The following is an 18,734-nucleotide window of genomic DNA, read 5'->3' as shown; positions in this document are numbered from 1 at the left end:
CCTGATCATGTCCATTTAAGTGAATAATTCTCAAATGCCTACTTGAAGCCAAGCTCTGGGCCAGGCAGTGTGAACCCGATATGAATGAATTTTATTCTTTAATTAAGGAAGCCCACAGTAGCTCCTGGGGCTGCAGAATTTGAGAAAATGTAGGAAAGAGTTGATATTGAGGTTGGGTATGAAGAATGGGGAGTTATCTGGGCCTTTATCAGCTGTTGTTCTAGCCCAGGGAAGACATAATATTGTCTTCTGCACCACAAAAACAAGTAAAAGTAAGGAACAAGATACACAGGAAAGGTAATGTGTTTTGATTTAGACTTCACGAATGAGGAATCCATAGGAAATTGAGGGAGGTTAACTAAACTAGGATTTTTCTCTGTCCATGTACATTTTTTTTTTTTTTTTTTTTTTTTTTGAGTATAGTCTTCACCTCAACCGAGCTCTGCAGGACGTAGGCATCCTGCTAGGTTTCTGCCTGGCCCCTGATGGTTATTCCCTCATCATGGTCAACACGGATTTGCAGTTTCTACAAATGATTCCGGGGGATGCTCCCTCTGTGATATGGTAAGATCCAAAACGGTCTTTTCTCCTGAGTTGGAGAAAAAGTGGGTAGTGTTCACCCTGAGGGTGAATCTAACTTAGAACAAAACACTGGGGCCTTAGAGAGGTAGTCTCGGGCTCAGCTTTTTTTTTTTTTTTTTTTTTTTTTTTTGTGGTACTGGGGATAGAGCCCAAGGGCATTCTAACCCAGCTATATCCCAAACCCTTTAAAAAAATTTTTTTATTTTGAAACAAGGTCTCATTAAGTTGCAGAAGGCCTCACTAAGTAGCTGAAGCTGTCCAAGAACTGCAGTCTTCCTGTCTCAGCCTCCCAAGTACTGAGATTTCAAGTGTGCGCATCACACCCGGCTAGCCCCTTACTTTTTTATAAACCAGGAACAAGTATGCAGGAACTCCTATGATACTGTCCACACACCAGGAGTATGGGGTGTTTTCCCTGCAGCTAGGAGACTCTGGATCTCTTTCTTTCTTGGTAAGTCCTGTTTGGGTACATGTTAAAGCAGATGTTTGTCTAGGACTAGTGTTTTTATTTATTTAATTTATTTTTATTGGTGCATTGTAATCATACATCACATTGGAATACAAGACTTGAGAGGATATACAGGCACACATCATCCAATTAGCCCTCATCCACTCCCCATCCCATTCCCTCCCCCTCCCTCCATCCCATGCTTGTTTGGTGATTAACTTTGATACATATGTTTATGTACCTCCTGCGTTTTAAAGAGGCTCCATCCTCCCCTATTCCATGCCCTCTGATTGGTCACCTTAGTTGCTTCACTATAGGGCCCTTTCTATAGCTCGACCTCTTCCTGTTGCCCCTTTTCTCCTAGTTTTTGCTGATTAGGGGAAGCATCTGGTTTTAATTTTCTGCGATATTTCTCTGTGCATGCCGCATTGCAAGTGCCGATCCCACTCTTGACGGCCCCAGTAGTGGCCTGGCCACCCGGTAGACTGATCCAGACCTCACTGGCTCAAGCAGTGGCCTTGCCTCGTGGGAGGCCCCGATTCTGGTCTCGCTGGCCCCGACACTGGCCTAACCCCTCAGCTGGCTCCGATCCTGGCCTTGGAGGCCCCAGCACCGGCCTAACCCCTTGGCAGGCTCTGATCCCGGCCTCAGAGGCCTCAATAGTGGCCTTACCTCACGGAAGGCTCTGATGCCGGCCAGTGGCCCCAGCACCAGTAGGACTAGTGTTTTTAAATCTCGAGGCCTAGCATGGAGGATTAGGGGAAGGGAAAGGCTGTTGGATTCAAATCACCTTACCCTCCTTCAGCTAGAGTAGTTCTAATTTAGAGCATTGGATATTAGGTTTCCGTGTAAGCTTTCCTTGGTACAAAAAAAAAGGATTCTACTCTTTAAGAAAAGTACAAACCTAAGAATTTTAGTTGTTTTGGGTACTAAGGCTTGAACCCAGGGGCACTGTACCTCTGAGCTACACCCCCAGCCCTTTTTATTTTTACTTATTTTTATTTTTAGGACAGTCTTGCTAAATTGCCGATAGTCTCACTAAATTGCTCAGGCTGACCTTCAAACTGTGATCCTCCTGTCTCAGCCTCCCAAGTATGGAGATTATAAGCCTGAGCCACCATGCTACCATGCCCTGGGTTCTAGATTTCTCAATTGCATTTTGTCATGCCTCTCTTGTCTTGCACTGTGAGCATTAGCACCTCAAGAACAAGGACTACGTCTTGTCTCTGTCATCACATTTAGCAGTTACCTCATATGTCTTCAACACTTAGTGATATGGTGTGCCAAAAGTAGATATTCTCTTTAAGGATAGGTTCCTTGTTCCTGGAAAGCTTATTAAATCCTGACCTGATGCTACCTACTAAAGTTAGCAGCTAAAGCCTATTCATGACCAGTGATTTTAAATATATATCTAAGAAAAATATATGCACATGTTCTCTAAAAGACAGGTACAAGAATGTTTATAGCAGTTTTATTCATCATAACTGAAACAACCTAAAAGTCTATAATTTGTGAAATACTGATACAATGGAATGCTACATGGTGGCAAAAAAATGTAGTACTGAATGTTGGTGAGTGGAACAATACAGACATTATTTATCACCAGTATATCCTAGGCAAAAGGAGCCAGACACAGAGGAGTCCGTACTCTATGAATGCACTCAGACCAAGTTCAAGAGCAAGCAAGATTAATTTATAGTGACATAAGTGAGAATTTCGTTAGCTCTGGGGGTGGCCTAGAATTGACTGGGAAGGGCATGAGGGCAGCTTGTGGGGTGACAGAAATATTTCTACATATATATATATATATATATATTTTAACATACTGGGGATTGAACCCAGAGACACTCTACATCTAAGCTCTACTCCTCCCTCTCTCCCTCTCCTCTCTAGCTCTCTCGCATTGTACCTCTGAGCTACACCCCAAGCCCTATTTTTAGTCTTTTTAGTTTTAAAACAGGGTCTCACTGAGTTGCAAAGGGCACTGCTAAGTAACGGAGGCTGGCTGCAAACTGCGATCCTCCGGTCTCTGTCTCCGAATGCTGGGATTACAAGCGTGCACCACCATGTCCGGCTGATTTTATTCTTTATCTTGAAACACAGTCTCACTAACTTGCTGAGGCTGGCCTTGAACCAGTGATCCTTCTGTCTCAGCCTCCCAAATACTGGGATTACAGATATGTACTACCATGCCAGCAGAAATGTTCTACATTTTGATCTGGGGGGGGGTGTGGTTGACTACATGGATGTATTCATGTGTAAAAATCCCTTGAGATGTACATCTAAGATTCGTGTGCTTTATATGATAGGGTTTTTTTTTTTTTTAAGTACTGGGGATTGACCCCAGAGCATCCTACCTCTGAAATATACCCTCAGTCTTATTTTTTTATTTTGAAACAGGGCTTTATTAAGTTGCTGAGGACCTCACTAAATTGTTGAGGCTGGCCTCAAACCTGCCATCTTCCTGTCTCAGCCTCCCTTGGGAGGCTGGAATTACAGGCATGTGCCACCATGCCTGGCAGTATTATAGTTTTGAGAAAAAAAAAATGTTCTGACTATCCTTGAACAGAAAACTGTTGCGTTGACAAGATACGGGCAGGCTGAACAAACTTACCTATCCTTCCACAGAAGCAAAAGGAATCAGGAGAGTTTGAAGAGGGCATAGACTTCTACTTGAATTTAAATGATCCTAGTAGGACCCCAATTTCAATAACTCAGGCCAAACCTGAATCTGGTGAGTGTGAATGGGAGGACACAGGGAATCCAGAGATGCCTAGGGGAGGCTGATGGGATGTCAAGGCCTGACACCTGGCTCTAACCCTGCCCTTAAAATGGCAGAGTCCTCATTCTTGTGTGCCAGCTCTGATGGGATGCTATGGAGCCTAGCTGGTTGCACCCGCGAAGGAGAATGGGTCACAGGGAACATCTGGAAGGAAAAAGCAAAAATGCCCGAAACCCAGCCTCCAGAAACCCAGACAGAGCCATCTGTATGCTGGGAATTCAGTGACAGCATTTGTCCAGAATACTTATATCTAAAGACACGGCAGTGTAGAAAGGTGAGTTTGAGGGAAGGGCCACGGGCAGGGGAGAAGGCTCTGGGTCTGCTTCCTTCCTGAGGACTCACTGTGCCACACACTCCCTTTTCAGGTTCACGCCGGCCCTGTCACAGCCCTCCACGTGCTGCCCGGGCTGCTCGTGACAGCCTCGAAGGATAGAGATGTTAAGCTGTGGGAGAGACCTACTATGCAACTGGTAAGTGTGTGTATGTGCACGCCTGTGCAAGAAGGGGCAGATGAGATTGTTACAAGAGAATGAACTTAGGGTAATGAAGGGCAAAAACGTTAAAATTCTCTTTAATCCTTCTTGTACTTAATCCTGTAAATAAAAGGTGTTCATTTGAGAGAAGAGTAAGTTAGCAAGTAGAGCCCAGTGTTGTAGCCCTCACCTCCTCCATTCTGTTCCTCCTTTAGCTGGGCCTGTTCCGATGTGAAGGGGCAGTGAGCTGCCTGGAACCTTGGCTGGGGCCCAACTCCAACCTGCACCTGGCTGTGGGAGACACTCAGGGCAACGTATACTTTCTGTCCTGGGAATGAAAATGCACCAACTGGAAAGACTTTGAGCTAGAGATGCAAAGCCTGAAGACACCACTGTCTGCTTTTTCAATAAAGTGAAAATAAAGTGTCAGAAAAAATATTCCCCCCTGCAAATTTTATGTATGTATGTGGCACAGGGGATTGGACCCAGGGGCATTCTACCCCTGAGCTACACCCCAGTCCTTTTTTTTTTTTTTTTGCAGGGCTGGGGATGGAACCCAGGGGCATTCGACCTCCGAGCTACACCCCCTGCCCTATTTTTTATTCTTTATTTTGAAACCGGGTCTCACTAAGTTTCAGAGGACCTAAGTAGCTGAGGCTGTCCACGAACCGCAACCCTCCAAGTCTCAGCCTCCCGAATGCTGGGATTACAAGCGTGCACCACCATGCCCGGCTCTATTATTTAAAACTTGAAACAGGAAACCAGGTGTAATGGCACACCCTTGTAACCCCAGCATTTGGGAGGCCGAGAGAGGAAGATCCAGGTTTACAGATATCTCAGCTACTTAGTGAGGCCCTTTGCAACTCTGACCCTGTTTCAAAATAAAGAATTAAGCCGGGCGTGGTGGTGCACACTTGTAATCTCAGCATTCAGAAGGCTGAGACCAGAGGATTGCGGTTTGGAGATAGCCTGAGATATTTAACAAGGCCCTCTGAAACTCAGTGAGACCTCATTTCAAAAATAAAAACACTAAAAACTAGGGCTGCGGGTATAGCTCAGAGGTAGAATCCCCTGGGTTCCATCCCCAGTAACACACACACACACACACACACACACACACACACACGTTACTGAGGGCCTAAGTTGCTAAGGTTGGCTTCAAAGCTTTAATACCTCCTGGCTCGGCCTCCCAAGTACTGGGATCACAGATGTGTGCCAGCATACCTAGCATTTTTAAAACCTGATTGGTGCATTGTAATTACACATCATAGTAAAATTTAAAGTGATACATTCATACATGGCTTGGTGCGTTTCCCTCTGTATTTCACTCTGCTCCCCACTCCTCTCCTCCCTCCCCTTCTATGTTGTCAGGAAATCTTAAATGTAGTCCTGCCTGTCCTCATGTGGAGTTAGACCAAGAGGGAAAATTATGTTCTAACATGTTTCTTTCCTGGTTTAACGTTAATTCTTGCTAGAACTACAAGAAAGTGAACCACATCTTTACAAGGTACTCTCTGAGACTGGGCTTTAGAATTCCTGTGTTCCTCCTGGCCCAGTTCCCGCCAGGAAGAGGAAAAGAGTGGTGTTAGCCAGCACTTTGAAGAGGACTGAAGAACTCTCCCTTGGAGGAAGAGAAAGTCATCGAGGGAGGGAAGAGGAGTCAACAGCACATCAGGGCTCTTAGAAAGAACCAGGACATGGCCAGGGGTTTAGCTCAGTGGTAAAGCCTAGAATGTGTGAGGCTCTGGGTTCAATCCCCAGTACTCGCCCGACAACACTAGGTCCCTTACAGAACGGTCCTTTTCTTAGAACTGCCCAGATGAGAGGTGGGAAGCCAGGGCACTGAAGGCAACGCCAAATGAGTCTTCTGGCTTTCCACCTGACGCAAGCATTCCTCAACAGTTGTCTTTCATGTTACAAACACCACCCCAGCTGAAGCTAGAGGGATGAGGATGGGGAAAGGTAAACAACCTTCATTAGATGGTGAGGGTATAGCTCAGTGGTTGAGCATGTCATTAACATGTTCCAGGCCCTGAGTTCAATTCCCTTCACCCAAAACAAACAAACAAACAAGCAAGCAAGCATCAGGTCACTGTTGTTATTTAAGGAAATTTGTTGCATGTATTTAAAAATAATCAGGAAGTCTTTGACCTGATCTGGACTACAGTACTTCTTAGATGGAACAGAATACATACAAATTCATCCTATTTCTCTCCTTTCCCCTAAATTTATTTTTAGTGACATTCTTCTAAGGGCTTCCCAAATTTTTGGCTATCTGATGGACTAGGATGTTAAATCTGGTCTGCAGTTGATTAGATAAAGGCAATCAAGAAGATGAATGGGAAAAAAGGACAACTCAGTCTTTGGGGTCATGATCCTTCCTATAATAATACTCAACAAATACTCTAGTGGCAGAATTGAGTCAAAGGAGAAAAACAATTGCCCCTTTAGTTCCCTCAGTGTTGTGAAGTATCAGGATCCAGAGCAATCTAACCTGAAGCTACCTCTTAGACACACAGAGCAGTGGGTGCTTCTTGTCCTGGAAATGAAAATTATTAATGTCAGAAGTATGTGTTTAGAGAAGGAAAGCCCAGAGAATCCAGTGGCAGGTTTATACATTTTTTATTATATAAAATATCAAGAAGTTCAAAAGCACAATCCTATTCATTTTCTTGCTTACTGTTCCTCTGTTTTAACAACATTCACCACAGCTGCAGAAAATTAAATTGAACCTTTAGGAGATATCGCATACGGACCTGGTTGGGGTTATAGACAATAAACTCATTGTAGTTGAGGGTATAACCTTCTGGATTCAGAATTCCTGTGTCACTTGCTGGGCCTAAAGGCACTGTACTTCCATTCCTGCCAAGTAGAAGAAAATATGTCAACTTTAGCCTTTGGTTTAGCCTTTGGTTTAGAAGCTGAAATGCAGAAAGTAAAGAGTCTGATCTGTCCCAAAGAAGTCTTCTGGTCTTGGTTCTGAGTACTTACAGAGTGATGAAGTGGGCAGGACTGGGAGCCATCTTGCCCAATCCCTTGGTGCTGTGTTTGTCCTGAAGTAATCCTTCTGCCTTAGGATTGGCTTCTAGGAGCTCATTACATTGACCTAGAGCTACCTGCAAAACAAAAGATCTTTGAATACCTATATGCTATTGAGAATTAGGTGGCTCTTAAGCCAAGCAGAAAAATCCCACTTGAATTTTCTTCTTTTACTCCAGCAGAGGAATCTAATGCAACAGAAATTCTACTTGGTTCCTCTCAAGTCAAGCTTTTCTTACTGAAAAAAATAAGAATAACAAACTTTCCAGATTTAGTGGGGCACATCTATAATCCCAATACTTGAGAAGCTGAGATAGGAGGTTTGAGAGCAGCCTCAACAACTTAGTGAGACCCTCCGCAACTCTGTAGAGGTGTGGTTTCATAAAACAAAAAGGGCTGGGGGTGTAGCTTAAAGATAAAATGCTCCTGGGTTTAACCCCCAGTACCAAAGCCCAAAACCCAAACCAAACAAACTAGAGATGATGGGTATGTTTCTGTCTCACCTCTGATAAAAGCAGCAGTCCTGTGTTATTTAGGCGAGAGGCAAAACAGTAATTGGCACTCTTGGAAGACATGTCAGCAAAATAGATTCCTTTTCCAAACTGAAATACAAAAAGACAGACCAAGGTCAGCTGCTAGAACCCATATCACTGAACTGTTTTTCCATTCTCTTAAACACAATATAGAGCCTATTCCATTACACTTCACAATTCTGTTCTAGAGAGGTAGAAACACTTGTGAATATCTGCCTTCTGGAAAAAATGAACAAATATTTTTTGGAATTTAAAGGAAGAGGAACATGGTAAGAGATGACCATGTTATCTGTGAGCTGGTTTAATTCTTGGGGAGGAGTACCACCTAATTCGAATCTAGAAAAAAAGCAGGCAGAGGATGGAGAACATTACCATGTCCTTTCACCCTTGTGTTCCTTCCAGAGTTCACTTTCTACTCACCATGTAACCTGTGATGGGAGCTTCTGGTGGGGCAATTCGAAGTCCATGGCTCAGAATTCCCACCCAGTTACTCAGTCTGGAACCATGCCACAGAAGCATCCTAAGAAAAAGTCATTATTATACTTTGATGCTCTCCTGCAAACACAGGCCATTAACATAAAAAGCTAAGAACTGCCTCTGCCACCCTCCAAGTTCCTTAGCTGTACTTCAGCCAAGGAAATGTCTTCCCAAACCTAGACAGACACCTGTTATGAAGGTCTTCTCTGAAGGCTTCTTTCTCACCCTCTTTCTCTACCTCAAAGACATCCAGCAGTGTCATGGTGTAGTCACTGTGTGTGGGAGCATGAGTAGACTGTAGGTACTGGGAAATCACCTGTGGAAAAGAATGAGAGAAATGGCTGGTGTTGACTCTACAAGAGAGGTTGGGCTGAAATAAAGAAGCTGGGGCTTTTGGTATAACTTGGCAGTACTTTCAGTTCCCAAATGCTCTTATAAGGCATTTAGAGGTCTACCTCCCCCAATTCCTAGTAAACAGAAATTGTGTCTTATTTGAGAGTGTACTTTTAACCAGAATTAGTCAGGGAGTAATGGGATGGAAAGAGTGGGTCTTTCGAGCATAATGCCACTTTTCTTACTTTGAACTCATAACTTTCATGGTCTAGAGGGCGCAAGGCACAGCGTAGTTTTCTATAGTGTTGGTCCAATGGGTGTTCTAGGCTTTGGAGTTCTGTCTTCACCAGCTTAATGGCAATTTCAATGTCTCCCAAAGCCTGAGAGGATGAGATATAGAATCATTTTGAGAGAACCTGGGATAAGAGATTTACTACTTTCCAATCCATATACACCTCACCTCTAGCAGCTGTACTTTCTCTGACAGTTCTTTCTCTGTCCGGATTAGTGGAGGGGTACGGAGTCTAAGGACAGAGATAAAATCCATAATGAGCTTTCTATTTGTGGCTAAAAGGCACTGTGACTAAAAAATAGCAAGCTAAAAATAGTTCCTTTAGAAAATGGATCTTAGAAACTGGGGGTTTCTATTATAAAGAGAGAGCCTCATAAAAAGACTTTACCTTCTAAACATATAAAAGGATATTAAGTATATACTGATTAGGATAAATAAACTACATAAATTTTCACATTTGGGACTACAGTTGAAATTTTATGGGATCCTTTAAAAAATAAGCCACAACACACTGACATCAATAAGGAATACTTTGGATATAGTGTTGTCTAGAAGCATAGGCAGAAGTAGACCTGTTAACTACTCAGTGTTATTTGTAAGTCACAGGGTTCTAAAAAGCAATAGAAGGAATAGAAATAGAATGAAAATCAGAATAAAGAATAAACAAAGATAAAAATGTATTTTATGTATCTAGTATCATTTGAGTTCACAGAAATGGTGCTAGTATGGTTAGTCACCCTAAGAAAAAAGGGATGATATGCCTAAACGTGTTTTGCTTAGTGGTTGGACAGTCAGACCTATTCTCTGTTGAGTTAGTAACTTCCACTTGGTCAGAGATTATGGCTGTTATTACGCCAGGAGATTGTACCCCATATTTATAAATTAGCTAACAACTATGTTATCTTCAAATCATTTTGGCTCTGTATCTATTTAGAATAATTTCTTTAGGAACAGAAGATTAAAAGGACTGTAGTTGCTGCTAAATGTTTCAGGTAATATAGGTGGGTAGAAGAGCAAAGTGAAATAATAGCACAGGTCTTACCCAAAATCGTGTGGGATCCTGGTGTAGAATTCATTGCATGCTTCCAGGAGCGCTCGTCCGTGCTGGCCAGCCCGGATACAATCCTCGATCTTCTTAAGAGACTGGTAACCTGCCTTGATCTGTGCTACTGTCAGCTTCCCTGTAAGCCCAGCCAGAAATCAGACTCTGAACTAGGGTCCCATCCTATAAGCAATGCTTATAACCCTGCCCACAGGGACTATGACCTCTCAACTTTCAGAACAGTTTCTCCCCCAAACCCATAACCTCTCACCCCCAATCTTCTTTTTGTCATTCAGTACTGTCAGCTAGCTTTAAATCATGATAGTGATAAAATATCCCATTAAAAGATTCAGGAGATATTAAGAGGGAATAGAGAACAGAATCTGACGCTCTACCAAGTGGGGCTTTTTTGGTGTCATACTTCATTTCAATCATCATCTCTTCCATGGTCTGGACATTGCAGATCAACTTTATCAGCTCTTGGACCCGAAGATCTAGCTGTGATTCTGGCTTCAAGGGGGCTTTAAGAGATTCCTCTTGTTTTGTTTCATTTTCATCCTATAGCAAAGTAAACAATCAAAAATCTGAAAGGATCTACTTTAAGACCATGCAAGGAGAATTCTTTTTTTTTTTTTTTGCAGGTCTGGAGGTGGAACCCAGGGGCATTTGGCCTCCGAGCTATACCCACTGCCCTATTCTTTTTTTATTCTTTATTTTGAAACCGGGTCTCACTGAGTTGCAGAGGGCTTCACTAAGTAGCTGAGGCTGTCTGCAAACCGCGATCCTCTGGTCTCAGCCTCCTGAATGCTGGGATTATAAAGTGTGGGCCACCACGCCCGGCTTGCAAGGGGAATTCTACAGAGTAAACCTCACTTACCTTCTGCTTGAATACAGGTACATTCCACTATTAAAAAAATTACTCAATGTGACTTCTTCTGAGTGCTGTTCTATCTCCCACTCAGAGTACTCAACACTCACAGTACATCTAAAAGGTCCCCCAATGGTCACTATGTATGTAAAGATAGCTATCATATTTCAAATCCTCTGGATTTTTTTTCTGTGGTACTGGGGATTCAACCCACAGCCTCATGCATGCCTTGGAGTTGTCTTCCTCAGCGTAATGGCAATTTAATGTCTTCCAAAGGCTGAGAAGGTGAGATATAGAACCATTGTGAGGGAATTTATCACTGGGCTACATCCCCAGCCATTTTATTTTGAGACAGGATCCCACTAATTTCCTAGGCTATCCTCAAACTTGTGATCCTTAGCCTCCTGGATAGCTGGGGTAACAGGTGTATACCACTACACCTGGCTTTCTGATCTTCGTACAATTAACACCCCTTTTTCAAGATATGTAACAATTTGCAACATCCTGGTGCATCTCAGTTTGTCAAAATTAATTCCTTTACAGAAATATTTGTTACAGAAATAGAAATTTAAGATAATATTAAAGGTAGTTTTCATGGTTAGATCATTTACCACTCTTTTCATTCATGACATTAAACTTCTAGAAGTAGAGATTCAGTTTTCATAAGAATCACAGTAAATAACAGAGATTAGATAGGTACATTCTAGCCTCATTCTTTCTACCTTTTTGATATTAGTAAGATGCTTGATGCTTCTCCCTGAGGTGACAAGTAACAATGGCCCAAGATATTTGGACCTTTTCAGACCTTGGGCTGACCTAAGCTATCCTGTTGGATTTTTTTTTTTTTTTTTTTTTGGTGGTACTGGGGTTCCTGGAAGCCCTTCTACCTCCGGGCTACACTCCCAGACCTATTTTTACATTTTTATTTGGAAACAGGGTCTCCTAAGCCAGCGCGCGCGGCTGGCTTCGAACCTGCGCGATCCTCCTGTCTCTGCCTCCCAAGCGCGGGGATTACAAGCGTGCGCCACCACGCCCGGCCATCCTGTTGGATTTTACCCTTTGTATAAGAGGTGGTTATCTCAGAGGCTACCTGAGTATTGGTGGCATAGTCCATCTGCAGCATATCATACTTTCCAGGGACCTTCTCAAACTTCTCACGATCCTCCCAATTGTTTTTTGTTTTGTCAAGAAACCTGTGGAGTATAAGGTGGTAAGAAAACCTTATAAATAAAGGCTTACTACTAGGGATGGATTTTAAACTATTTCCTTAGATAGGAAATATCCAAAAATTTTATTTCCACTCAAAGAGCTCCTTTACAAATCTGTTTTTCATAATCCTGAATTCTAAAGAGAATATAAAAACTCTGAAACAAAGAAATTAAACAGACAAAAAAAAAAAAAAAAAGAAAAGAAAATCCTTGCATTCCCAAAGGTCCCCAAACACTATTAAAACTACTGAGATTTTAAACAAGAGATCTACCCAATGCCTTTCCCTAAACTTGTTCTCAAAGAGTCCTAAAAGTGCTTCATCCATATTATAGTAAAGGTTTTAAAATCTCCAACTGGATATTCTCTACCCTATGATGGTCTCTACTTTTTCCAAAATTTCCTAAGTTTATTTGTTGTCTGTTATATATACTAGATTCTTCTTCTTTTCATCAGTTTCAAAGTTCTAGGTTGATTTAATCACTAATCAGGGATGTGATTTAGTGCTCTAATCATAGACTGTCAGAATGGAAAGAACATTAGGCCATATCCTACTGAGGGTTTTTTTTTGTGGTACTGAGGGTTGAACCCAGGGGCATTCTAGCTCTAACCTACACCCCCAATCATTTTTATTTTTTGCTTTGAAACAGGCTGAGGCTGTCCTTGAACCTGCTGATCCCCCTGTCTCAGTCTACCAAGTACTGGGATTACAGGCGTGCTCCAACAATATCCAGCTCATACTTAATTTTTTTTTAAAAAGAAGATAGATCAAGAAGAAGAAGAAGGGTATTTTTTAGAACTCATTTCTTAGCACTCACTTCTTCTGAAAGATTTCCTTGGCCTTTTGGAGGTTGCCTGAACAAGCCACCAAGCTGTGTTGCCCCACTTTCCCAACTGCAAAGTAAATGCCACGTATAAGAATAGTAATAAGCCAGTTCTCTAAGGTTTCTCTGATTACATCTGACAAAAGCATAGGAAAAAGGAGAAGGGAAAGGTGAAAGGAACTGGGGAACTGATCATGTTGATATAAGTTACCCACTTACTGCCATGGACTACAAGCAGTTCTAGCAGTCCAATCCCAGGATGGTGCTCAGCCTCAAAGGGCTGCTCTTAGTTTTTCTAATGGGATCTTCCCAACAAGGATGTCTACTGCTTTCCAATTTGAAGAAGCCTAATTTGACTCCTAGTCCCCTCCCTAATCTCAGACCCCCTATTTACCCAGTTTAAACTCAGCCACTCCTATCCTACACTGCTTCTGGCTTTCTGAATGACAACTCATAAAATCTATGACAAAAGTCATTACCTCGGCCCCATCTCATCCAAACACTGAAGTTCCTCTGGGCATCATCTTCTAACAACTGAATAAGATAGTACTTGTTGTTGTTGAACTGGACATTGGTCTATGATGAATGAGAGAATAATGAACATCAAAGGAGACAGTTTTGCAAATGTAAGTCATATAAAACAACATCTCTTTCTTGGTCACATTACCAGTAATTTCCATTGAGAAAAGAATAGCAAAGAGTGAAGAAAAAAAATTCCTGTATGAGAAAGGATATAATGAAAGAAGAGGGTTTATTTATTAACTTTAGATTTTTAGGAATTAATGTTGGAGCCTGGAAGCTTCCTAAAACTCTACCTGACCTTAATGTCCTACACCGATTGGTTTTTCCTGCTTCAGATTCCTCCGTAGGTCATCTGTGTTTTCCAACTCCTAATCTACTTCCAATAATTATTTTCCAAATAAAATCAATTCTGCTGCTCCACAGGTCTCTAACTATTATGATTGTTTAGCTCAGTTTTGAACTCTTTGATAATTCTTAGAGCTGTAGTTTGTCAGCTGTAGAAATCTGACAGTGAGCTGAGATCATGACAATGTTGTCAGGGGACAAAGGATATGCAGAATCCACTGCTACATTTGTCTCATCCTTCACCTGACCTTGACTTGGAGTTGTTTAGATATGACTAATATCTAAAAAAAGGTATTTGTAAGCAACTCACTCAGCATGAAGAGACAGTGGTCCATGATAAGGCACAGCAGCCAGGAGGCTGAGCTTGTGCGTTATCAACACACTGCCCTTTTTCTACCTTTACTTTCTGCCTGGTGACATTATAAAGTCACTGGATGTTAGAATAAAAGAGACCTTAAGATATTTTCTGTTTGCTTATGATATTTTAGGTGGCAGCAGTAGTAAAAAAGGAGTCAGCTACTAAAATTATATGTTAAATCCATAAAGTCAAGTATAAAGTGATATCTAGGAAATATATATTAACCAAATGAATAGATTATCTAAGTCACAAAAAGACAGAAAGTTTAGTTAAAAGCTAAAATATTTACCTATAAATTTAAAACTTTAATATGGACAAAGACTCTATAAGTAGAAATGCAAATGACAAATTTGGAAAACATATTAAACAATGTATGTTACAAACAAAAAGCTACTTTCCACATTATATAAAGTTTCCTGAAGCCAGTAAAACAAACAAAAAATCTCTTAGAAAATGTGCAAAAGAATACCAACAGTTTACTGATTCAATAAAAAAACCTAAAGTTTGCAAATAGATCTTCTCATAGTAGACTTTACTGCCTGATGGACTGTGATGGGGCTAAATACCTACAAGTTTAACTACTGGTTAATAAAGGGACTTCTGTGCATTGAGGTGCTGTCATCGATAATTATAAAAAAGAAATTCCCATAAATAGAATGGCTTCTCCTCTTACTTGATTTAGCATGACATCATAGACATCATTTCCTTCACAGTACACATGAGCCTAGAGAGAAAGAGAATGATATTATTATACTCTTCGCCCTGTGGAGCTTTAGATTTTATTATGCTTCAAGGTTCACTCCCCAGAACCATGAACATCTATCTTCCAGGGGAAAAATAATGCAAATATTTTTTCTTTCTTTTTTTTTTTTTTTTTGGTGGTACTGGGGTTCCTGGAAACCCTTCTACCTCCGGGTTACACTCCCAGACCTATTTTTATACTTTTTGATTTGGAAACAGGGTCTCTCAAGCCAGCACAGCTGGCTTCGAACCTGTGCGATCTTCCTGTCTCCGCCTCCCAAGCGCAGGGATTACAAGTGTGCACCACCACGCCCGGCCAAATATTTTTTCTACATATAGCTTGTCATTACCATAATGAAGACATGTTACCTTTTTCTAATTACAGAAACACAAACAATTCCAACTTAAAAACAAAATCCCACAGCAGCTTTTCTTCTGTATTTTTCAAATATTTTCCTAATCATCAATAACACTTGCTATTCCAGGGCAGTGTCTCATTTGAAGACGGTTCTCCTTAACAATGATATCATTTTCTGGTTGAAAGAGAATGAAGCGTGGAAGGCTGATGGCAACTCTCAAAAGTAGCCATAGTAACACCCTGATTATTATTTCCAAACCCTACCCACTCCTACCTCTCAGCCTTGGAGAAACTCACTAGAGAAATTTCAGATAATTCCTAAAATAAATCCTAGCAATACTCAGACAGGAATCCTAATAACAACAACAAAAACAACAACAACAACAATAACAAAATACTATTCTCTGAGAAATCAATGAACTAAGGATTGGTCTCAGAGTCTCTTACCTTTCCCACCTTGTCTGTACACTCTGGATCCACAGGAGCTTTTCCCTTTATCAGCAAGGCCTTCACAGATTCTGGGGAAAGAAAAATACCATTACTGATATGGGAATCAAAAGTAGATGTGATAGTTAGAAACCAATCATAATTAACTTTGACATTCCTAAACAATCTTAGTCTCAATCCATCTCAAATACATAAAAATGACGATTCAATAAGGTAGATTAGTACTGTGGTATGCCCGAAGGATAGAGAAATCAATTAATTATATCATCAAGGAAGGAAAAAATATGAGTTGAAAGAATAAGACATCACTCCCACCCCTCCCAGAGACCTACTTGCCGCCTATATTCTCCCTGGCCTACTACCTTGTTTGTCTTCTATCCCATCCTTAGCAGCCTTTCCTCTAGCTGCAGGCTCCTTTTTCACTCCCAATGCCTGGCATCTTCGAATTTTTTTGGCAGGAGAGTCTTCTGTTGCTGTATTACCATTATTCATTCTCTTGGTTTCATTTGATGCTACGGAAGGGCAAGAAAACGAGTAAACAAGAAAAAGTGAGCACAGAGTGAATTTGGTCCTATGTTGGAAACAAAAACAAAACTTCTTGTAATCCCAGCATTTAGGAGGCTGAGACTGGAGGATCAGCTACTTAGTGAGGCCCTTTGCAACTCAGTGAGACCCTGTTTCAAAAATAAAAAAGCCTGGAAAATAGGTTTGGGGTGTAACTCGGAGGCAGAATGCCCCTGGGTTCTATCCCCAGTACCACAAAATAAATAAATAAATAAAATAAAAAATTAAAAAAAAAAACAGATAAAAAGACTAAAAAATAGGGCTGGGGGATGTAGCTTGGAGGTACAGTGATTCTGGGTTCCATCCCCAGTACAGGGGAAAAAAAAAAGAAATGACTTAAGATGGTTTGGGTGGGGCATGGGAGTGCATGGTTGTGCATGCCTATAATCCCAGGTACTTGGGAAGCTGAGAAAGAAGAATCACAGGTTCGAGGACAGTTCCAGCAACTTAGCAAGACCCTGTTTCAACATAAAAAACAAGTCTGGCATGGTGGCGCATGCTTGTAAACTCAGTACTTGGGAGGCTGGGACAGGAGGATCACCCATCGGGGACAGCCTCAGCTACTTGTGCCCTCCAGAACTCAGTGAGCCTTTGTTTCAAAATAAATACTAAAAAATTGGGCTTGGGATGTAGTTCGAAGGTAGAATGCTCCTGGGTTCCATTCTCAGCACTGCAAAATAAATACATAAACAAATGAATAAATAAATAAATAAAGCTGGGGTATTGCTCAGAGGGCTCCAGGGTTCAACCCATAATACTAAAAAAAAAAAAGAAAAAAAAAGAAAAGTTTGTAAGTTTCCAAAAAAACCTAACAACGGACACAGGACTGTTAAGGATCTGAATAATCTTTCCTAAATTCCTATTCCAGCCAAATAAAATAAAGGGAGTCACTAGGGACTGACATATAAGTCTCTTTAGTCTGTTTATCTCTTTTGTTCCATTATGTACAATTTCATCTCCCTCTTCAAATTCCTACTGTTAAACTACCTGAGGTAGTATGAGTTAAAGTTATTTTCAAACTTTAGGGTCTGGCCTAGGTGAGAGCCCAGCTCTGCTTCTAGCTGTGAAACCATGGGGGAAAGTTTTTCGATCTGTTTGTACCTCAACTGCTCTAAATCCAGAGAACAGTGGTATCTAATTCTTCAAGTTTTACTTCTCTCTGAAACTGGGCTGCATCTTGCAATGGCTGGCATATTATTAGTAATGAATCACGGCTTAATTAGAAGCGCTTAGGCTTACTTAGTGGTGCATAAAATGATGAGGCACCTCACAATTTTAATTGTGTGCCATTCAGTATTAACAGTTCTACCTCCTGTTTGGGTTAAAGAACCATAATATGAAAAACACAATTTAAGAAGCCTAGGAGTATCACGAGCTGAATAAACCTTTACTCATTATATTAAAAGTTTACGGCGTAAAAGTAGGTTGGGAGCCAAGTGCAGCCCCTGGGGAGGTGGGTGAGGGAGGTGCTAGAAGAGAGGGCGCAGTTGTTTTTCCGATTTCCGGACCCCGGCATTCCACAACCCCCACCTGCCCCAAAGCGCTCCGAACCTCGCGCCCGGCCGCCCCGGCTTCCCCGCCGCCGCGCCGCCATGGCGTCCAGGTGCTGACGTCATCCACCCGCTCGCGGGGACCGCGGGAACGCTGTGGCGGGAACGCTGTGGCTCGACAGAGGCGTGGGAGGAGCAGAGGGAGGCGCTTTACATGAAATTTGCATGTCGCTGTGCGTTATGGGTAGTCACCATGATCTGGAAATGTCTCTAGGTACGAGAGCCTTATAAGGGCTGCCCGGCAGCCGGCTTTCACGTAGGGCGGAGGGAAGCTCATCGGTGGGGCTACGAGCTGAGTGCGCCGCGTCACTCCCCGTGTCCCTTGGGAAGGTCTGAGACTGGGGCCAGCAGCGGCCCTAACAGGGCCCTCCCCGAGCGCGGGGAGGTGAGTTCCCAGAGAGCGGGGCTCCGCGCGAGGGCAGACTGGGCAGGAGAAGCCGGGCCGCCGCCCCCCGGCCCCCGGCGGATGCCTCCCTCGCCGGGGCTTGGAACAGACTCACGGCCGGCAGAGTGAGTTCAATGGCTGAGGTGAGGCACCGCAGGGCCTCATAACCCAATTCAGACTACTCTCCCCCGTCCACTTTTAGCTCCTTTTCTTAGTTGCCAGAAAGTCTCAGGAATGCCTGGCCAAAGTCGTCTGGGACCTAGTAAAATTAGAGCACCGCCTCCCGGTTGCCCGGCTGCACAAAAATCATGGGATAGGGGGGTCATGATGAGGAGCCCTAACCTGGAGAACCAAGACTGAGCCGGGCGCTTGTCATCCCAGCATCTGGGAGGCTGAGAAAGGAGAATCGCGGTTCTCCGACAGCCTCAGTTTAACGAGCCCTTTGCAAGTTTAAAAAAAAAAAAATCAAAAATAAAGAATAAGAACAGGCCTGGGGGTGTCGCTCGGCGGTAAAAATGCACCTGGGTTCCACCCCCCAGTGCTGAAAAAGAGAGAGAGAGAGAGA

General features: G+C 42.4%; 2 protein-coding genes across 3 annotated transcripts in view; one reads left to right on the top strand and one right to left on the bottom strand.

The window, feature by feature from the left end:
• Positions 1-4,623, top strand: part of TEP1 (telomerase associated protein 1) — a gene marked incomplete at both ends in the record, with an annotated part of 59,211 nt that extends 54,588 nt beyond the window's left edge. Inside the window, 6 exons of the mRNA XM_080707069.1 lie at positions 424-564; positions 937-1,033; positions 3,659-3,764; positions 3,869-4,086; positions 4,178-4,282; positions 4,501-4,623. Coding sequence (XP_080563195.1) covers positions 424-564; positions 937-1,033; positions 3,659-3,764; positions 3,869-4,086; positions 4,178-4,282; positions 4,501-4,623 — 790 coding nt within the window. The remainder of the gene's footprint in view (positions 1-423; positions 565-936; positions 1,034-3,658; positions 3,765-3,868; positions 4,087-4,177; positions 4,283-4,500) is intronic.
• Positions 4,624-6,987: 2,364 nt separating this feature from the next.
• On the bottom strand, positions 6,988-17,828 carry PARP2 (poly(ADP-ribose) polymerase 2; the record flags this gene model as incomplete). Of its 2 annotated transcripts, none has more annotated exons than XM_080706828.1 (16): positions 6,988-7,147; positions 7,277-7,401; positions 7,828-7,926; positions 8,278-8,377; positions 8,523-8,650; positions 8,913-9,047; positions 9,128-9,191; positions 10,002-10,140; positions 10,397-10,559; positions 11,960-12,062; positions 12,894-12,969; positions 13,379-13,475; positions 14,798-14,848; positions 15,671-15,764; positions 16,014-16,182; positions 17,786-17,828. In XM_080706828.1, the coding sequence occupies 16 exons, from the start codon at positions 17,826-17,828 to the stop codon at positions 6,988-6,990; spliced, it is 1,746 nt and encodes a 581-aa protein (XP_080562954.1). The 2 variants fall into 2 exon arrangements, with proteins under 2 accessions (XP_080562954.1, XP_080562955.1); XM_080706829.1 differs by having other exon boundaries at positions 15,671-15,741; positions 16,030-16,182.
• Between the last annotated feature and the right edge of the window lie 906 nt (positions 17,829-18,734).

The sequence above is a fragment of the Muscardinus avellanarius genome, assembly GCF_963383645.1.
Source record: "Muscardinus avellanarius genome assembly, chromosome: 12".
NCBI lineage: Eukaryota > Metazoa > Chordata > Mammalia > Rodentia > Gliridae > Muscardinus > Muscardinus avellanarius.
Note: the sequence above shows the minus strand (reverse complement) of the source record. Positions and strands in the feature narration are given on the sequence as shown.